An 18,195-nucleotide genomic window follows, 5' to 3' on the forward strand; every position below is an offset into this window, starting at 1 on the left:
GGGATCGCAACCCTCAGTGTTGCCCCCGTACCGGACCGGGGACCGGCAACGGGATCGCAACCCTCGGTGTTGCTCCCGCGCCTTGCTCAGCCCCTTGCTCAGCCAGTGAGCGGGAACCAGTCTGTACGTGGGATCAGAACCCTCGGGCGGGAGCGCCGCTGCGCTTCCCAAGCGGCGCACTATCCAGTGCTCCACCGGGCCAGCCCTGCTGATATGTTTTCTCTTGGATCTAAATTTTGTGTATAAAAAAATGGTGACACTAACCCAGTGGTTCTTAACCTGGGTGATTCCCCTTCCCCAGGAGACATTTGGCAATGTCTGGAGGCATTTTTGGTTGTCAGAACCAGGAGGGAGAGGTGCTACTGTTGCCTAGTGGGTAGGGGCCAGTGATGCTACTAAGCATTCTAGGACAACCTCTCACAACAAAGAATTATCTGGTCCAAAATGTCAGTAGTGCCACTGTTGAGGAATCCTGAACTAAACAAACTTCTTTGTCAAAGCTATTGGCACGATAAAAACTTTAGACAAATTAAATTTAACAAGAGTTTAATTGAGCAAAGAGTGATTTGCAAATCAGGCAGCCCTCAGAACCAGAACAGGTTCAGATAGCTCTACTCCACAATGTGGTCATGCAACATGTATGGACACAAAGTGGAAGTGAGTTAAAGAAACAGCTTGATCGGTTACAGCTCAGTGTTTGCCTTATTTGAACATGGTCTGATCAGTTGGCAGCCTGTGATTGACTGAAGCTCTGCTGCTGTGATTAGCTGAGATTCAGCTATTTGTTAACAAAGCATACTCCTAAATTAGGCTTTCAGTTAATATATGTACTAAGTTAGGTTGCAGTTTGTTACGTAAGGACGTGAAGTAAGAAGGCATCCTGAGGACAAATTTAGTTTAATTAAATTTATTAAGCAATTATAGCCTTACTGATAGCCCCAGACTTTCATTGTCCTTACAATTCACAGTGTGAAAAGAAAAGAGAAAATCTTTTCCTGCCAGCACTGACAAAAGTCCTGGAGAAAACTCTTACTGGCCAAGCATGGATCATGTGCCATCTCTGAAACAATCATTGTGGCCAGATGGTGGCATATTCTGGCTAGGCTTGTGCAGGTTATTCCCCTCTCAGGGGTTTGGTGTGGGGGTAAGGTTTGAGGTTAGAATGAAATCAAATGGAATGGGTTCTCCATTGGAGAAAGGGATTCTATTGTCAAAATAGAAAGGGAAAGAATTGGGCACATAAAACGCAACAGCTGTCTATTATAAATGACCTAAAAATCAAGTGAGCAATGTCCAAAGGGGCATGCATGTGATTAAGTATTATTTAAAAGGTATTCTTAATTATTAACTTGAGTATAGAAATTATTTTATTATAAACCTTTGGGAAATCCCTTTAAATACAGCTGTCTATTATAAATGACCTAAAAATCAAGTGAGCAATGTCCAAAGGGGCATGCATGTGATTAAGTATTATTTAAAAGGTATTATTAATTATTAACTTGAGTATAGAAATTATTTTATTATAAACCTTTGGGAAATCCCTTTAAATAGGATTATTGCGAGTGATAAAATCAAGCCATGTTACTTTAAATGTGATCTAAAATTAGTTTCATTTGGAAGGTTTTATCTTTCAAATTCTTTTCATGTTTTTAAAATTTCAGGTCTATACTTTCCATGCCTGACTAAAACATATAACTTACTTTATTGGTAATAGTATTTATGTGACAGTTTGTGTACGGTACAGGATTTGAGTTAATCTGAGTTATGAGTGGTTGCTTTTGCATTATTTTTTATGATTGCAATTAAACATTCAGCAGCATACTAGATAACAATTTGTACATTTTTATTAACTCATTTTTCTAGTTCCAATAATTTCCACTGAATACCTTAGTAATTAAATAATTCTTTTTCTTCTTTTTAATGATTGGACTTAACCAATATAGTTCACATGAAGAAAGGCATACACTAGGTTTTTCTGCCTAAATTATGCACTATTCTCTTATGAGTATTCTTGTTCCCCTTTAGAAAATTTTTAAACTACCTCATTTAAATAAATCCACTACAAATGGTTTGACTTATGAGCATTTTGATAGATGCTGTGTGCTCAAAGAATGCAGAAAATCATTAAGAAGGGCTTAAAAACAATAATTAAGAAAGCGGTATTTAATTAAAAGCTGTAATTCATTTGTAATAATTTATTCATCAAACATTTATTGAATACCTGGTGGACTTGAGATACTTTTTTTGGCACTGGGAATACAATGACTATGAAAACACAGGCTGTACACCCTGCCTTCCAAAAAAAGTCTTGTAGACTAAAAAGTAGTTTTTAAACATTTTTCTCATTTAACTGCTAAAAGGATTTTGTAAATATGTATCCCTTTTGCATATTTTTAGGTTGATATCTAGAAATTTTCCTGGTCAGTATAAATAGTTGGAAAGGATGACATTTCCAGTGTATTGTAAATATTGACATTTACAAGAAAAATTGCTTCAAACTTTTTTTTAACAATAAAGTATTTTCTTTTTTTTATTGGTTATGAATATTCATGAGATACCAAGTTGATTGTCACCCCTTGTGCCCAAGATGTGAAGGTCAGATCCATACTGGCAGCATGCCCATTACTACAAATTGTACCCTGTGTCCCCCACCCAATGATCCTCAACCTCCCTCCCCCCTCCCCGCCCCCACTCTGCTTTGTTCCCAAGGTATGTTCTCTCCCTCTGCAAGTTCAGCGCATAAGTGGGAGCTTTAAACTCTTTTAAGTGGAAACAGAATGTCCTAGTAATTTGTTTGTCACTATCTCTATTTTGAAAATAGATACAAAGTAGATAACTGTCAGAAAATGTACATTATTCCTTTATCTCCTTGAATTTGCATTTCATTTATACTTTTTATAATTTTATATATTTTTATTCTTGAAAATTTTATTTTTATCACACTTTTTTGCAACAAAAATTTCTAAATGTTAAAACATTTCCATCATTACGAGTATTGCACAGTTGTTTAAAAGAACATCAATGTGTTACAAATTTTGATGAAAACTAAAATTTTGTGGAAACACCTTTTAATGAAATGAATGATGCCTTTCAGTTGAATATTAACTAATATAATTAATTTATTAATACAATTAATATTCCCTAGTTGAATATTAATTGTTGCTAGAGTGCATAAAATCAGAAATAAATTTGTTGATTTCTTTAGACCTCATGATCAAACTTTTGACACTGTATTTAGTGAAACAATGCTAATTGGTTTAGAAGCTATTATTGTAATCTCTTCATAATAAAAGTTTGAAAATAGCATTTAAAAGATCAAGAATGACTGTAATTGGGATAAATATTCATGATATTATTTGAGAATAAGTTTTTAGCTGCCTTATTGAAAGACACACATTTTTTCTGAAAGAAACATATACAGGTTTTATCTGTGATATTTACCAAATGTATTGTGAAAAATTTGGTAGTACGGAAAACTATTTCAGTTACATTAAACTGGATCAGCATGAACAATATGTATTGCTTCAGATGTTCAGAGGTGCTCCCCGCCTCAAGCAATAGCATGTGCTCAAGATAGGAATTGAGAAAAGCTGAAGAAATTAGCTTACCTTTCAGTAAATTCAGCTAGTTTTTGAAGCTTTGTGTACTTTGTTCCTTGAGCTTTCCCATCTTGGCTTACTTGACAATACCCTTAACTTCCCCACTCTGTAATAATGCTCTATCTGACACAAGTCAGCACAGACCAAAGTACTATATAGTCTGTTCTAAAGTAACTTTTCACTTTTAGTAGAAATATCTAAGACATGGAAAAACAAGTCACAAGCAGACTTATGTTGATTTGAGTATTTTTGAAAGGAGGCTTACCCTAAACTATAGTCTTATATGTCCCTTTATTTAGTTCTGAAAGGACTTATAGGAATGGAGAACCTGCAGAGCCAGTTCTCAGTTAGATCCACGTTAGGACAAAACACATAGAAGTGAAGATCTGAGAAATGATCCCATAAGACTGCTGTGCTCTGTACCCTTGGAAATTGTTTGTATACCCTAAGTCAAAGACCACCGTTGTATAGGGGACATAATCAGTAATTGTAATATAGTGAGAAATGCATTACAAAAACATGAATTACATACTGTGCTAGTAGAAAGACAAGAATGAAATGATTCTTGAGGGAGATGGAGATTATGCTAGAGGAAAAGTTAGGGAAGGTTCAATGGGGAGGTGAAGATATTTGAGTAAAAGTTGTGTAAAGGGAAAGTGGTGTGAGAGATGTGGAAGGCCTACGCTGAGGGAATAAAGTGTCAGTCACAAAGATAGGAACACAAGGTGGAGCTGGCTAGAGATTGTTGGGCACACACAACAGAGAATATAGAGTTCTCTTTTTCTCATGTTGAAGTTGAGGTGTCTCTGAAATATCTAGGTCAAGTGTTTAGTAGGCTACTGGCAGGTATGAAACTCAGGAGAGAGATCTGAGCCAAAGTAGCCATTTAAGAGTTAGTTGCATAAAGGTCAGAGTTGGGCCATTGGTATGGATTAGATGACTCAGCAAAGTGTAGCAAAGCAACAAAAGTAGGCCAAGAATATCAACGTTTAAGGGAGGGATGGATGGCAAATTCTTGGTCCATATGAGTGTCATAATTCCTCCTCTTTTGTCTACAGCAGATATGGCTGCAGATCACAGCTGTATTTCTCAGTGAATCCAATTTCCATTGTGATTTCTTTTTTGGATATTTAAGAAGCCTGTTAATTGATTTCCAAATGTTTGGGAATTTTCCAGTTACCTTTTTGTTATTGATTTCTAGTTTAATCTCATTGTGGTTGGGAAAAACAATCTTTATGATTTCCATCTTTTAAAATTATTGAGTCTTGCTTTATGGGCCAGCCTGTGATCTATTTTGGTGAATGTTCCATGATGTGCTTTTAATAAGAATATGTATTTTGTTGTTGGGTGTAGTCTATAAAAATTACTTAGCTCAAGTGATTGTGTTTTTAGATCTTCTCTATCTTTACATGCACACTTGATCTTAGCCAAAAGGCCGAGAAGCAATTATCCTTACTTCTGTATGCTTTATTTTTCCTGCTGCTTCTATCAGTTGCTGAGAGAGGTATTTTAAATTATCTAGATGTAATTGTGGATTTGTCTATTTCTATTTTTAGTTCTGTTCATTTTTGCTTTATGTTTATTGCCCAGCTCCCTCCTTGCCAGGTCACCACTGTAGGTTTCTCCACAAAGGGTCACAGCTTCTAATTACAGTTACCCTCTCTGCTTGGTCTTTCCCATTGCCCCTTTAGGCCTAGGGGTGGTAATGGCTTTATGTTATTGCTAGTCCCAGGGTACCGTACCATGTCTGTTGGTTTTCCTAGACTCTGTCCACACCTTCATAAATGGTTCCTTGATTATATTCTCAGTTACTCAGTTTGAATGTAACATCTGTTTCTTGCTGGGACCCTGACTGCTAAATGGAGATGTTTAGGAAAAGCTTTTCAGTCAGCAGGAAAATCCAGTGCAAAAGCCTGAAATGAGCATGTGTCTGGCATTTTTAAGTAATAGTTCAGAGCAGCCACAGTGATCCTAATAAAATCAGAACCAAGTAATGCCAGTCTTCTGCACAATCCTCCAGTCTTTGCTATGGCCTGTGCTATGGTTTGAATATGTTATATAATAATTGGGTTAGGGTAGTTAATGTACCCATCATCTCATGGATTTATCATTTCTTCGAGGTGAAAACATTCAAAAGCCTCTCCTCTAGCTATTATGTAACATATGAAACTTAACTGTTAACCATAGTCACTCTACTGTGCAGTAGAACATCAGAACTTACTCCTCCTATCTAATTGAGTTTTTTACCAATTGGCCAACTTCTCCCTGTTTTCCCTCCATCTCCCCACCCCTGTCTCTGGTAACCACTGGTCTACTCTCTTCCTCTATAATACCAGCTTTTTTTTTTTAAAGATTCCACACGTGAAGGTGGTCATATGGTATTGGTCTTTCTGTGCCTGGCTTATTTCACTTAACATAATGTCTTCCAAGTACATCCATGTTGCCACTAATGACAGGATTTCATTATTTTTTATGGCTGAATAGTATTCCATTGTGTATACATACCACATTTTTTTATCCATCCATTCATTGTTGGACACTTAAGTTGATTCCATATCTTGGCTATTGTAAATTGTGCTGCAATAAACATGGGATTGCAGATATGTCTTTGACATACTGACTTCATTTCCTTAGGGTATATACCCAGTAAGTGGGACTGCTGGATCAAATGGTAGGTCTATTTTTAATTTTTTGAGGAAACTACATACTGTTTTCCATAATGGCTGTATTAGTTTATAGTCCCAGCAACAGCGTGCAAGTATTCCCTTTTCTTCACATCCTTGCCAACACTTGTTTTCTTTTGTCTTTTTCGTAATAGCCATTCTAACTGGAGTGGGGTGGTATCTCATTGTTATTTTGATTTGCATTTCCCTGATGATTAGTGATGTTGAGCATTTTTGCATATGACTGTTGGCCATTTGTATATCCTCTTTTGAGAAATGTCTGTTAAGATCCTTTGCCCATTTTTTAGTTGGGTTGTTTTTTTTGGCTATTGAGTTGTTTAAGTTCCTTATATAGTCTAGATATAACCCCTCGTCAAATGTGCAGTTTGCAGATATTTTCTCCTGTTCTATAGGTTGTCTCTTCACTCTGTTAACAGTTTCCTTTGAAGTGCAAATGCTTTTTAGTTTCATGTAATCCCACTTGTCTATTTCTGCTTTTATTGCTTGTGCTTTCAAAGTATTATTTAAAAACTCCTTGCCCAGCCCCTTGTCATGGATCATTTACCCTATGTTTTCTTCTGGTAGTTTCATAGCTTCAGGTTTTATGCTTAAATCTTTAATCCATTTTGAGTTGATTTTTGTATATGATGAGAGGTAGGGGTCTAGTCCCATTCTTCTGCATACAGATATCCAGTTTTCTCAGAACCATTTATTGAAGAGACAGTCTTTTCTCCAATATGTATTTTTGGCACCTTTATCAAAGAGTGGTTGGTTGGTTGTAGGTATGTGAATTTATTTGTGGGCTCTATTCTGTTCTGTTGGTCTATGGATAATTACTTGAATCTATTTTGTTAGGCTAAATAATTATAATCTTTTCAGGAAGTGAAATAACATTTATAAAGGCAAATTACTTGAAAATATCATAGCTGTAATTCTTTATGTTATAACTACTCTGTAATAAAAGCCAGTAGATAATATTATTCACATATTTGTAAACAAGCCTATCCTTTCAAAGAAAAGCTACGTTAGAAAGAAATTAATTTTTATTTTCTTTCCTGCATTGAGGAAAATAGGGTAACATGATCAGTCAGCCAATACTTGGAAGTAATTAAGGTTATACTTTGAGACCCTGCTGACTACCTGTTTTTGAGGGCATTAGAACGTAAAAGAACAGTGATTCTCAAATTTGCATTAAAAATCACCTGGAGGGCTTATTGAAACACATATTGCTGGACCCCACTCCAGAGCTGCTGATTCAGTTGGTTTGGGGCAGGGCCTCAAAATTTGCATTGCCCTAAGTTCCCTGGTGATGGCGACGTTGCTGATTCCAGGTGATGGTGATGCTTTGAGAATCTCTGTGATAGACTGAGTGAAGACAAAGAGTTGATAGGACAGGGGAGGAGAAAGGAGGGCCTGGTGGTTTCTGGAGGAGGTATGCAGCCCCATTTGGGGCTTGGCTTTGTATGTAGTCTTTATCTTCCTCTCTCAATTTGCCACATACGTGTAATAAATTTTTTCATCTATAAAAGCTCTTTTCCACAGATTTACAGATTTCCTCATTGGTAACGTACCTATCTGTCTCACAGCGTTTTTTGGGAATGTGTAAAGTACTTAGAAGATAGTAAGCATTCAACACGTGTTGGCTGTTGTTATTATTGCCATGATATAAGACCTTAGCCTCCAGGATAACTCACTAGCTCTAAACTGGCAATGCTGAGAGATGTGTTTTGCAAAGCTACTTTTTTGAGTGTCTTTGAGCCCTTTCCAAATGAAGTTCCAGGTGCAGATGGTATCAATGTGCCTATTTGGTTGTTGGAGAGAGCAAAGCAGGGAGAGATTGTTCAGGTTAGTTCTTTACTTTAAAAAGTCAGCCAGGAATCAGTGTTACTTTTAAAAAACAGAACTGTGTAGAAGTTACTGAGGACTTTTACTGTCTCATTTGTTTCATGGAAGAATTCTTGGCATGTATGCCACTTGAATTTTGTTCTTTTTTATGTGCCTAGAAATATTGAATTTTGGGCTGGGGAACTTGAAATTGTAGTGAAGATAAAGATGTATAAAGATGTAAAAAGGTTGAGGATATGTGTTAAAGATTCTGTCCTATTGATGCTTTGGATAATCTTAAATAAAACACGTTCTTCTGTATTGTTGCCTTTTTAGCATTGCTATTAATGAAAAGTAAAGCTGGTTAATATATTTTATTGTGTTTCATCTTTTTTGCTAACCTAGATTTTAAAAATGTGAATTTCACTAATGCCTCACTTCTGCTTTATACAATGTATACTTTGGATGAAAGTTTTAGAGCATAGTGCCCAACATATACAGATGTGTGATACATCTATAGTATCCTTCCTGGTAGGTCAGGACAGGCATTGCTGACGAAGGCATGATGTGTGATTTTCTCGCTTGTGTTGTGTAATCATACTGTTTCTTTATTCTCTTTTTAGGTGATACAATTAATATTGGCGATGTATCCTACAAGTTGAAAACTCCTAAGAACCCAGAACTTGTGCCACAGAACTACAGTAAGAAATATTCATTTACCTATAGATGAATAATTTTTAACTTTTCATTATAGTAATTTTTAAACTTGCACAAAACTAGAGACAAGGCTATAAACTTGATGTACTTATCATCTAGCTTCAACATTTGTCAACATTATGCCAATCTTCTTTTCCCCAATCCCCATTTTTTGTTCTGGAGTATTTAAAACCTGTCCCAGACATTCTATCACTTCACCCATGAATATTTCTGTAGAAACATTTATTTTTCTTACATAATACTGTTTCTTTTTTACTTGGGATAAAATTTACATATAATTAAATGCACATGTCTTAAGTGTTCATTTTGGTTTGTTCTGACAGTTTTATAAACCAGTATTACACCAAGATTACTTTTATCACCTCCAAATGTTCTCTTGTGCTCCTTCCCCTTTACCCTGCCCTGGAAACCACTGTTCTCTTTTTTGCCATGATAGATTAGTTTTGCCTGTTCTCCTACTTTGTATAAAGAGAAACATATGGTATGGTTTTCTGTGTGTGTATCTGGCTTCTTTCCATCAGAAGAATAAATTTGAGATTCATCCATGTTGTTATACCTACCAGTTTGTTTTTAATTCCTGAGTAGTAGTCCATTGTATAAGTAAGTCATAGTTATTTATCTGTTCCCCTCTTGATAGACATTTGGATGGCTTCCATTTTTGGAAGGTACTATGAATAAGGTATGAATAAGGTACTATGAATATTCCTATACAAGAATGTGGTCATAAATTTTTACTTCTGTTGAATAAAAAACTAAGAATTGAATAGATGTGTCATAGGGTAGAAGCCTATTAAACTTTATTCATTTTATAATTTTATTTATTTAATTTTTAAATTTTTAAATTTTTTAATTTTATCAATATACAATGTAGTTGATTTTCGGGTCCCTTTACCGATTCCTCCCTCCCTCTCCCCCCTCCCACCCATCAACATCATATCCGTTCACTTGTCTTAACAAGTTCAAGGAATCATGATTGTTGTGTCTTCTTCCCCACCCCACCCTCGTTTGTTTGTGTGTTTATTTATATATTTTTAGCTCCCACAAATAAGTGAGAACATGGTATTTCTCTTTCTGTGCCTGACTTATTTCACTTAATATAATTTTTTCTAAGTCCATCCATGTTGCTGCAAATGGTAGTATTTCATTCTTTTTTATAGCAGAGGTAGAATTCTCCAAAGCAGTTGCACCATTTTACTCTTTGATCAACAGTGATGTTCTGCATCCTTGTCAACGTTGGTATTTCCAGAATTTTTGATTTTACTATTGTACTAGGTGTGAAAAAGTAACTCACCATGGTTTTTGTTTTATAATAGCCTTGTTGAGCTATAATTCATACATCATAAAATTCACCTTTTTAAAGTGTATAATTCAGTGGTTTTTACGATATTCAGAGTTTTGCAACCACACCATTATCTAACTTTAGAACATTTTCATCACCCCAAAAGAGAAACCTCATACCCATTAAGTCATGCCCTATTTTCTTCTCTTTCTCCCTGTCCTCCCCACTTCTCCACCCCTAGCCTTTGGCAACCACTAATGTACTTTTTATTTCTGTGTATTTGCCTATTCTGGACATTTCACGTTAATGGGATCGAATGAGATGTGGCCTTTGTGTCTGGTTTATTTCACTCAGCATGATGTTTTTAAGGTTCATCTATGTTGCAGCATAAGCCAATACTTTATTGTTTTTGTGGCTAAATTATATTCCATTGTGTGGATATTCCACATTTTGTTTATCCTTTCATCAGTTGATGGACATTTGGATTGTTTCTACTTTGGGGCTATTATGACTTTTATGAATGCTGCTATGAATATCCATATACAGTTTTTGTGCTGACATACGTTTTCAGTTTTCTTGGGTATATACCTAGGAGAGGAATTGCTAGGACATATGGTAACTATTACAAATTGGTTGTATTTGTAATTACAAAATGGTTTCCAAAGCTGGTGCACCATGTTACATTCCTGCCAGCTATGTATGAGGGTTCTAGTTTCTCCATATCCTCACTGGCACTTGTTGTCTTTTTCTTTGATTGCAGCCATTCTCATGCAGGTGATGTGGTATCTCATTGTGGTTTTGATTTGCATTTTTCTAATGACTTGCAGTCATTTCTTTGCTGAACATCATGTCAAAATTCTTTAAATGACTTTCTGTTACCTTGGGAACCAAAGGCCAATCCTTAGCTATCTTAGTCTACTCTTAGTCTCATCTGATGACACCCTCCTCTCCTATTCTGTGTTCCACAATACAGAACAATTTTTTTGTTCATTTTTCAGGTTCTTCCATTAGCCTGTATGCTCTATTAAAAAAATATATTCAAGGACCAGCCCCGTGGCTCACTTGGGAGAGTGTGGCGCTGGTAGGCCCCAGGTTTGGATCCTATATAGGGATGGCCAGTGTGCTCACTGGTTGAGCGTTGTGTGGACCACACCGTGCCGAGGGTTGCGATCCCCTTACCCGGTCAAAAAAAAAAAAAAAAATATATATATATATATATATATATATACACACACACACACACACATATATATATTCAATGATACTTGTTAAAGCGCAGTAAGAAGACTTTATTTAGTACCCTTGCATTAGGTATAGGGAGCACTCCAATGGGGTCTTGCAGTGGAGGGGAGAGAGTGGGCTTAACTCTGAGTACAGCATGGGCGAGTGGGAATTTATAGCCAAGGAGTAGGGTGGGGGTCAGTGGATGGAAAATTACCAAGAAGAAACGTCATGCGTAAGGAGGATTCTGGCTAAACCTAACTCAGGATTCTTGCTGAAGACAGACCAGGGTGATCAGACATCACCTGGGATGATGTCTTAATTTCTCCTTTGTATTTTGAAGGATAATTTGATTGGATATAGAATTCTTGGTTGACAGTTTCTTTCAGCACTTTGACTATGTCATCTTTCTGCCTCTGGTTTCCCTAATTTCTGATGATAAGTCAGTTCTAAATCTTGCCAAGGATCCTTCCTACTTAATGAGTCACTTTCTTCTCTGCTATCAAGATTCTTCCTTTGGCCTTTTTTTTTTTTCCTTTTTGTCTTTTTTCGTGGCTGGCAACAGATCGCAACCCTCAGTGTCGCGCCCGTACCGGGCCGGGACCGGCAACGGGATCACAACCCTCGGCGTTGCCCCCGCACCTTGCTCAGCCAGTGAGCAGCTGGTCTGTATGTGGGATCCGAACCCTCGGCGGGAGCACCACCGCGCTTCCCAAGCGGCGCACTATCACAGTGCGCCACCGGGCCGGCCCCTCCCTTTGGCTTTTGATAGTTTGACTATGATGTCTCTAAGTGCAGATCTCTTTGAATTTATCCTATTTGGAGTTTGTTGAGCTTCTTGGATGTGCAGATGAATGTTTTTCATCGAATTTGGCAGTATTTTGGCCATTATTTCTTCATCATTATTATTCTTTCCCTCCTCTCTGTTTCTCTTTCTAGGACTTCCATTATGTGTATGTGGACAGGCTTGATGGTGTCCTAGAATTCTCTCAGAATCTGTTCCTTTTTCTTCACTCTTTTCCTTCAGTTCCTTAGACCAGCTAATCTCAATTGACCTATCTTAAAGTTTGTTGATTCTTTCCTCTGCCTACTCACATCTGTTGATGTGAATTTTTTCATTTTACTTATTGTAATTTTCAAGTTCAGAATTTCTATTTGGATCTTTTTTAGTAATTTCTATCTCTTTATTGATATTCTCCGTTTGGTGAGAAATCATTGTCATATTTTCCTTTAATTCTTTAGATGTAATTTTTTTTTTTGTCCCCACAAAGGAAATTTTATTGATGGCTCTAGTTTATTCCCACCCAAAAGTCCTACTGTAACCAAAGTGAACATAACCTCGAGATTTTATTGTGTTTACAATAAAACAAAAGATGAAGCTTAGAACTGGATCACTTGGCCCTTTCATCTCTTGTCTCCTTCCAGTTAAAAATGTTTGCATCTCTCAATGGCCAGCATTCTCTTATATCTGCAGTTAGGTTCAACGCACACAAGCCTCAGCACAATCTTCTTTGTAGTTTTAGACTTTTTCCACAAGATTGGCTTAGTCTGCCCACCATAGTCACTGCTTCCTGTCATAATGCCACTTTCCCTGGGCATACAGAGAATCCCTGCCCTTCTTGTACTTTGATACTTTGTGGGGTTGGTGCTTGCCACACTTCTTACAGAAAGTCTTAGAAACCTTCACCATGTTTGCAGGAGTGGTATGGGCAAGGAAAGAGAGACATAATTTCTTTCAATTCTTTGAACATATTTATAATAGCTGATTTAAAGTGTGTGTCTACAAGTCAAATATCTGACTTCCTCAGAGACAGTTTGTATTGACTTATTTTTCCTCTATGAGCTATGACTTCCCATTTCTTTGTTGTAATTTTGTTACTGATGGATCTTGTACGTGACCAGTGCCATTTTGCACACAATAAGCACAAAATAGTCGCCAGCCCCTCCCTTCGTAAGAAACCTCATGATTTCTGAGAAACAGAAATTCTTTTGCTTCTGCAAGGGCCCAATTCTCCACCCTGGTCGCATAGCTTCTGCATTAGCATAATGCCCCTCCTTGATTGTATCAGCCTTCCCTTGGTACCCTATATAAGCTCTCCTACCCCCACACCTGGTGCATTTTGAGTGCAGCCCAGCAGATTCTTTTCCTTTAGTAAAGCTTTTTCAGCGTCTTGGCTCACTTTCTTTCATTTTGGTGCTGAAACCCGGGAAGGGTTCTGGCCGGCGTTCTTGGACAATCTCCTCTCTTGGGTTGATTGGCCTGCAGCCACCCTTCCTGGACCAGCTGAACCAGGTACCTCTGGAACTCTCTCCTTTTGCTGTTTCCAACATTGCATCCAACATTGGCCTCAATTCAGGGTGAGTCAGTGGGTCTGTCCTGCTTCTACGGGTTCCCCTGACTACGACTGCGGCCTCTATGAAGCTCAGGTGCCTGGCCAAGGGAACCTCTCTCATGTCCGCCAGCTATTGGAGTACATCCCTCTAGCTGGTCAGTGGCTTTTCTTTCAAAACGAAGGTGCACAGCAAAGAGGACGCTCTTTATTGGCACCCTTCTTCTACCAGGACTGCCTGTTTCCTTTCTTACCCTTCACATGGGATCCTCATAATCCAAACCTCCACGCTCTATGCCCTTGTGCTGTCTCCTGGCCAATTTACCCCTTGGCCTCCAGGGAAACATTAAAGCTAAATGTCTTGTTATCTACTGTACTCCACACTCTATACCTCTGGGCTGTCTCCTGGACAATCTCTCAGCCTCCAGGGCGACATTAAAACTTGAACGACTCATTTTTAAACTCAGGTTTGGCCTAAGTACAAACTAGACAATGGATCCCAGTGGCCACAAGATGGCATTCTCGATTTAGATACCCTCAGAGATTTAGACAGCTTTTGTCATTGAAACGGCAAAGGCTGGAGAGATTCCTTATGTTGAAGCCTCCTTGTCTCTCTATCAAAACTGTCCTGTGTCTCAAATTCTCCTGGTTCATGCCCGACCTCCCCTTCTGGACTTGGATCAATCTTCTGATCCATCAGCCTTCACCTTTTTCCTCTCTTCCCCCTACCTGGTCTTGAGATGCTCGTCCTCAGCCACTCAACTGCTCTCCTTCTTCCCCTTTGTCAGATAACAACTCCACCTCAGCTCTGGCTCCTTTATATCCCCCTCTGTGAAGTGGCTGGGACAGAGGGAATTGTCTGAGTCCATGTCCCTTTTTCTCTTTCAGACTTTTCCCAAATCAAAAAATGACTGGGATCCTTCCAGTCCTACCCAGACACACATCCATCCCCTAAAGAAAGGGAGCAGGTCTGGATAGTGGCCCAACAACAGGCGGATGAGGTCCATTCTCAAAATAACAGGTAGCCTGTGGGAACCATTGCCATACCTTGCATGGACCCAAATTGGGACTACCAGACTGGCCACAGTTACTGGGATCTCTGAGATAACATGATCACAAACCTACTTCATGGCCTCCAAAAGGCTACTCACAGGTCAGTGAATTATGACAAGCTTAGAGAAATCACACAGAGATCTACCAAAAATCCCGGTGAGTTCCTAATCTGCCTCTCTGAGGCTTTACATAAATATACATGTATAAACCCAAGCTCCCCTGCATGCTGGCCCTCTTACACTCTCACTTGCTTACCCAATCAGCCCCTGACATTTGAGAAAAACTAAAAAACTTGAGGAAGGTACAAATACGACCCAACGAGACCTCCTTAACGCAGCTTTCAAGGTTTTTAACAATAGGGAGGAGGAGAAAAGAAGGATCGTTTTAAAAGAGATCAGACCAAATACCAACTCCTGGCTAATGCCATCTGTGGCTCACATACTCCAAAGCTGGCTGCCTCAAGAGGCAAGCCACCCGAGAACTGCTTCAAATGCGGTCAACTGGGCCACTGGGCACAGGCCTGTTGTAACCCCAGGCTTCCTCCTGGGCCCTGTCCTCACTGCAAACAGCCAAATCACTGCGGGGTTGACTGTTCCACTCGCCAGAGAGGGAGTGGCCCAGTCCCTAACCCACAACCTTTAGCTCCATGGCCAGCCCTACCGGAGCTTCTTGGCTTTGCCCGGGAGGAGGACTGATGATGCCCAGGACCCAAGGCTCCCATGGAGATCACCGTGTGTGAGCCCAGGGTAACTGGCCTCATAGCAGGTAAGCTGATCTCTTTTGTCATCAATACAGGGGCCACTTACTTTACCCTTCCTGAATACGTGGGACCAACAACTCCATCCTCTATCACAATAGTAGGGGTCACAGGATCAGAATACTACCCATGGATCACTCAGCCCCTTTCCTGCACCTTACATCACACCCAATTCATACACAAATTTTTAGTGATGCCTCAATGCCCAGCCCCCTTACTGGGACAGGACATTCTTTTCAAATTAAAAGCTACTCTTACCCTAAACACTTTAACTCCAGCTACAATACTCCTGTTACAGGCTGCCCCCAGACCTGGCTCCTGAGGCTTCCACCTTCCCCTCCCCCTGGACAAGGTTAATCCCATAGTATAGGACACTTCTCCCTCCATTGTTACGCACCATTCCCCTATCCTTGTTAAATTGCAGAATCCCTCTTTGTTCCCTAATGTCCCACAATACCCCATCACTAACAAACACCTAATAGGCTTAAAACCCATTATACACAAACTCCTTTCTTCTCATCTCTTACAGCCTACCCACTCGCCTTTTAATACATCCATCCTTCCGGTTATAAAGCCTAATGGCTCATACCGTTTAGTACAGGACTGATCCTGATATGTGCTATTCCCAACAACTTCCTTGGACAGTTTTGCCCAATGGGGTTTTGGGACAGCCCCCACTTTTGGCCAGGCCTTAGCTCAAGACTTATCTGAACTTCCCCCAACCTCTAGCACTTTAATAAAATATGTGGATGACCTCTTCCTTCGTAGCCCCTCCTCTGAGGATTCACAGGCCCACACTGTTGCTCTCCTTAATTTCCTGGTCTCCAGGGGATATTAAGTGTCACCCAGCAAGGTCCAAATTTCTTCTCCTTCAGTCACCGACTTGGGAGTCCACCTCACCTCCAACACCAGAGAAATAACGGTGGATCACAAAAGTTTAATTTCTGAACTACCAACTCATACCACAAAGAGTGAAATTCTGTCTTTCCTGGGGCTTGCAGGATATCTCTACGTGTGGATTCCCAACTTTGGCGTGCTAGCAAAACCACTTTATGAGGCAGCCAAAGGGAATCCTGCCATTCCCTTAGATCCCACAAAGCCCATTCATTCTCCCTTCCAGCGATTAAAAGCCACTCTCCTTGTGGCCCCAGCTCTATCCCTCCCAAACCTATCTCATCCTTTTATCCTATACGTCACCAAACCTAAGGATTGTGGTGGTTGAGGTTTTGAGACAAGAGGCAGGAGATATTTTCTCCCCTTTTGCATACCTCTCTAAACAACTAGACACCACAGCTTGGGGATGGGCCCCTGTTTATGGGCTGTGGCAGCAGCCACCCTTTTATCACAAGAAAGCTCTAAACTAACTTTTGGACAACAGACAGTCATTTGTTCCCCCCATCATCTTCAAGACCTTCCCTGCCATAAGGCCATGTCAGTTCTTTCCCCTTCCTGCCTACAACTTATTCACCTTACTTTCATTGAAAATCCCTAGTTCTCCTTTAAACCTTGCCCTCCCTTAAGTCCAGCCACTTTCATCCCAAAACACTCATGACCCTTAGAACCTCTTTCTCAATCCCTTTCCACAAATCTCCCTGCATCCCATTATGTGGCCTCAACATAGGTGGTTCATAAATGGGAGTGCTACCTCCACACCCACCCCCTGGGTGGGTTATGCCATAGTAAATCTAACACAAACTATCAAGGCTGTCCCCCTCCCCCCTAACACCACTTCCCAGCAGGCAGAACTCATTGCCCTCACCTGTGCTCTCACTCTGGCAAGTAACAAATGAGTCAATATATACACTGACTCTAAGTATGCTTACCACATCCTACACTCCTGTGTGGCCGTATGGAAGGAGAGAGGACACATGACCACTCAAGGAGGGCCCATAAAAAACAGACATCTTGTCAAGATACTTCTTGAGGCTGCACATCTCCCAAAGGAGGTTGGGATTATACACTGCAGAGGACACCAAACCTCCAATGACCCCATAGCCCAGGGAAACAAACTGGCAGATCTAACCACAAAACAGGCTGCTCAATCACCAGGCCCCCCACTCTTCCTCTCCTACTCAGGTGCTTCTCATGGCCCCTACACCCTCACCCCAATACACACCCCAAGAAATACAACACCTCCAACAGTTTGGAGCACAGAGGAAGGACAACTGGTATACTCTCTCCAGTCGCTATGTTCTCCCTACCACACAAAGTGAGAAAATCCTTTTAGATTTCCATAATTCAGTTCATATAGGCTATGAACCCCACTAAGCCTTCTTCAGCCCTTATATTACTCTCCCCACATGGCCAAAGTACTTAAACAAATCACTCAAAATTGTCGTTTGTGTCCTTGTTGCTCCAATCAAGGTGGCCTCCAGCTTCAGTCCTTTTCCACCCACAAGGCCAGAGGATACATTCCTGGCCATGACTGGCAAATTGACTTTACTCACATGCCTCCCCACAAAAGGGCACGCTGTCTTCTAACCTTAGTAGATACCTTTTCAGGTTGGGTTGAGGCTTTTCCCTGCACCTCAGAGGATGCTACAGCAGTAACGCATGCTCTCACCTCAGAAATCATCCCTTGTCTTGGCCTACCTACCAGTCACACACTCGCTTATGAGCTGCCCCCTGCAAGCCCACAGGCCTCAGCACCCTTGAACTTTTACGGTAGACCCTTCACCCTCACATCTTTTGCTTCCAGCTCATCGCCTTTAGGCCAGTATCTCCCTACTCTTTCGCTCATTAGGGATCTTCT

The 18,195-nt window shown here is 39.9% G+C and overlaps 1 protein-coding gene across 1 annotated transcript in view; it reads left to right on the plus strand.

The window, feature by feature from the left end:
- The window catches only part of VWA8 (von Willebrand factor A domain containing 8), a gene marked incomplete at its 3' end in the record, with an annotated part of 158,283 nt that overhangs the window by 2,564 nt on the left and 137,524 nt on the right, over nucleotides 1-18,195 (plus strand). The window contains exon 2 of the mRNA XM_008569202.1: nucleotides 8,710-8,787. Within this exon, the coding sequence (XP_008567424.1) occupies nucleotides 8,710-8,787 (78 nt within the window). The remainder of the gene's footprint in view (nucleotides 1-8,709; nucleotides 8,788-18,195) is intronic.

The sequence above is a fragment of the Galeopterus variegatus genome, unplaced genomic scaffold (assembly GCF_000696425.1).
Source record: "Galeopterus variegatus unplaced genomic scaffold, G_variegatus-3.0.2 Scaffold476, whole genome shotgun sequence".
Taxonomy (NCBI): Eukaryota; Metazoa; Chordata; class Mammalia; order Dermoptera; family Cynocephalidae; genus Galeopterus; species Galeopterus variegatus.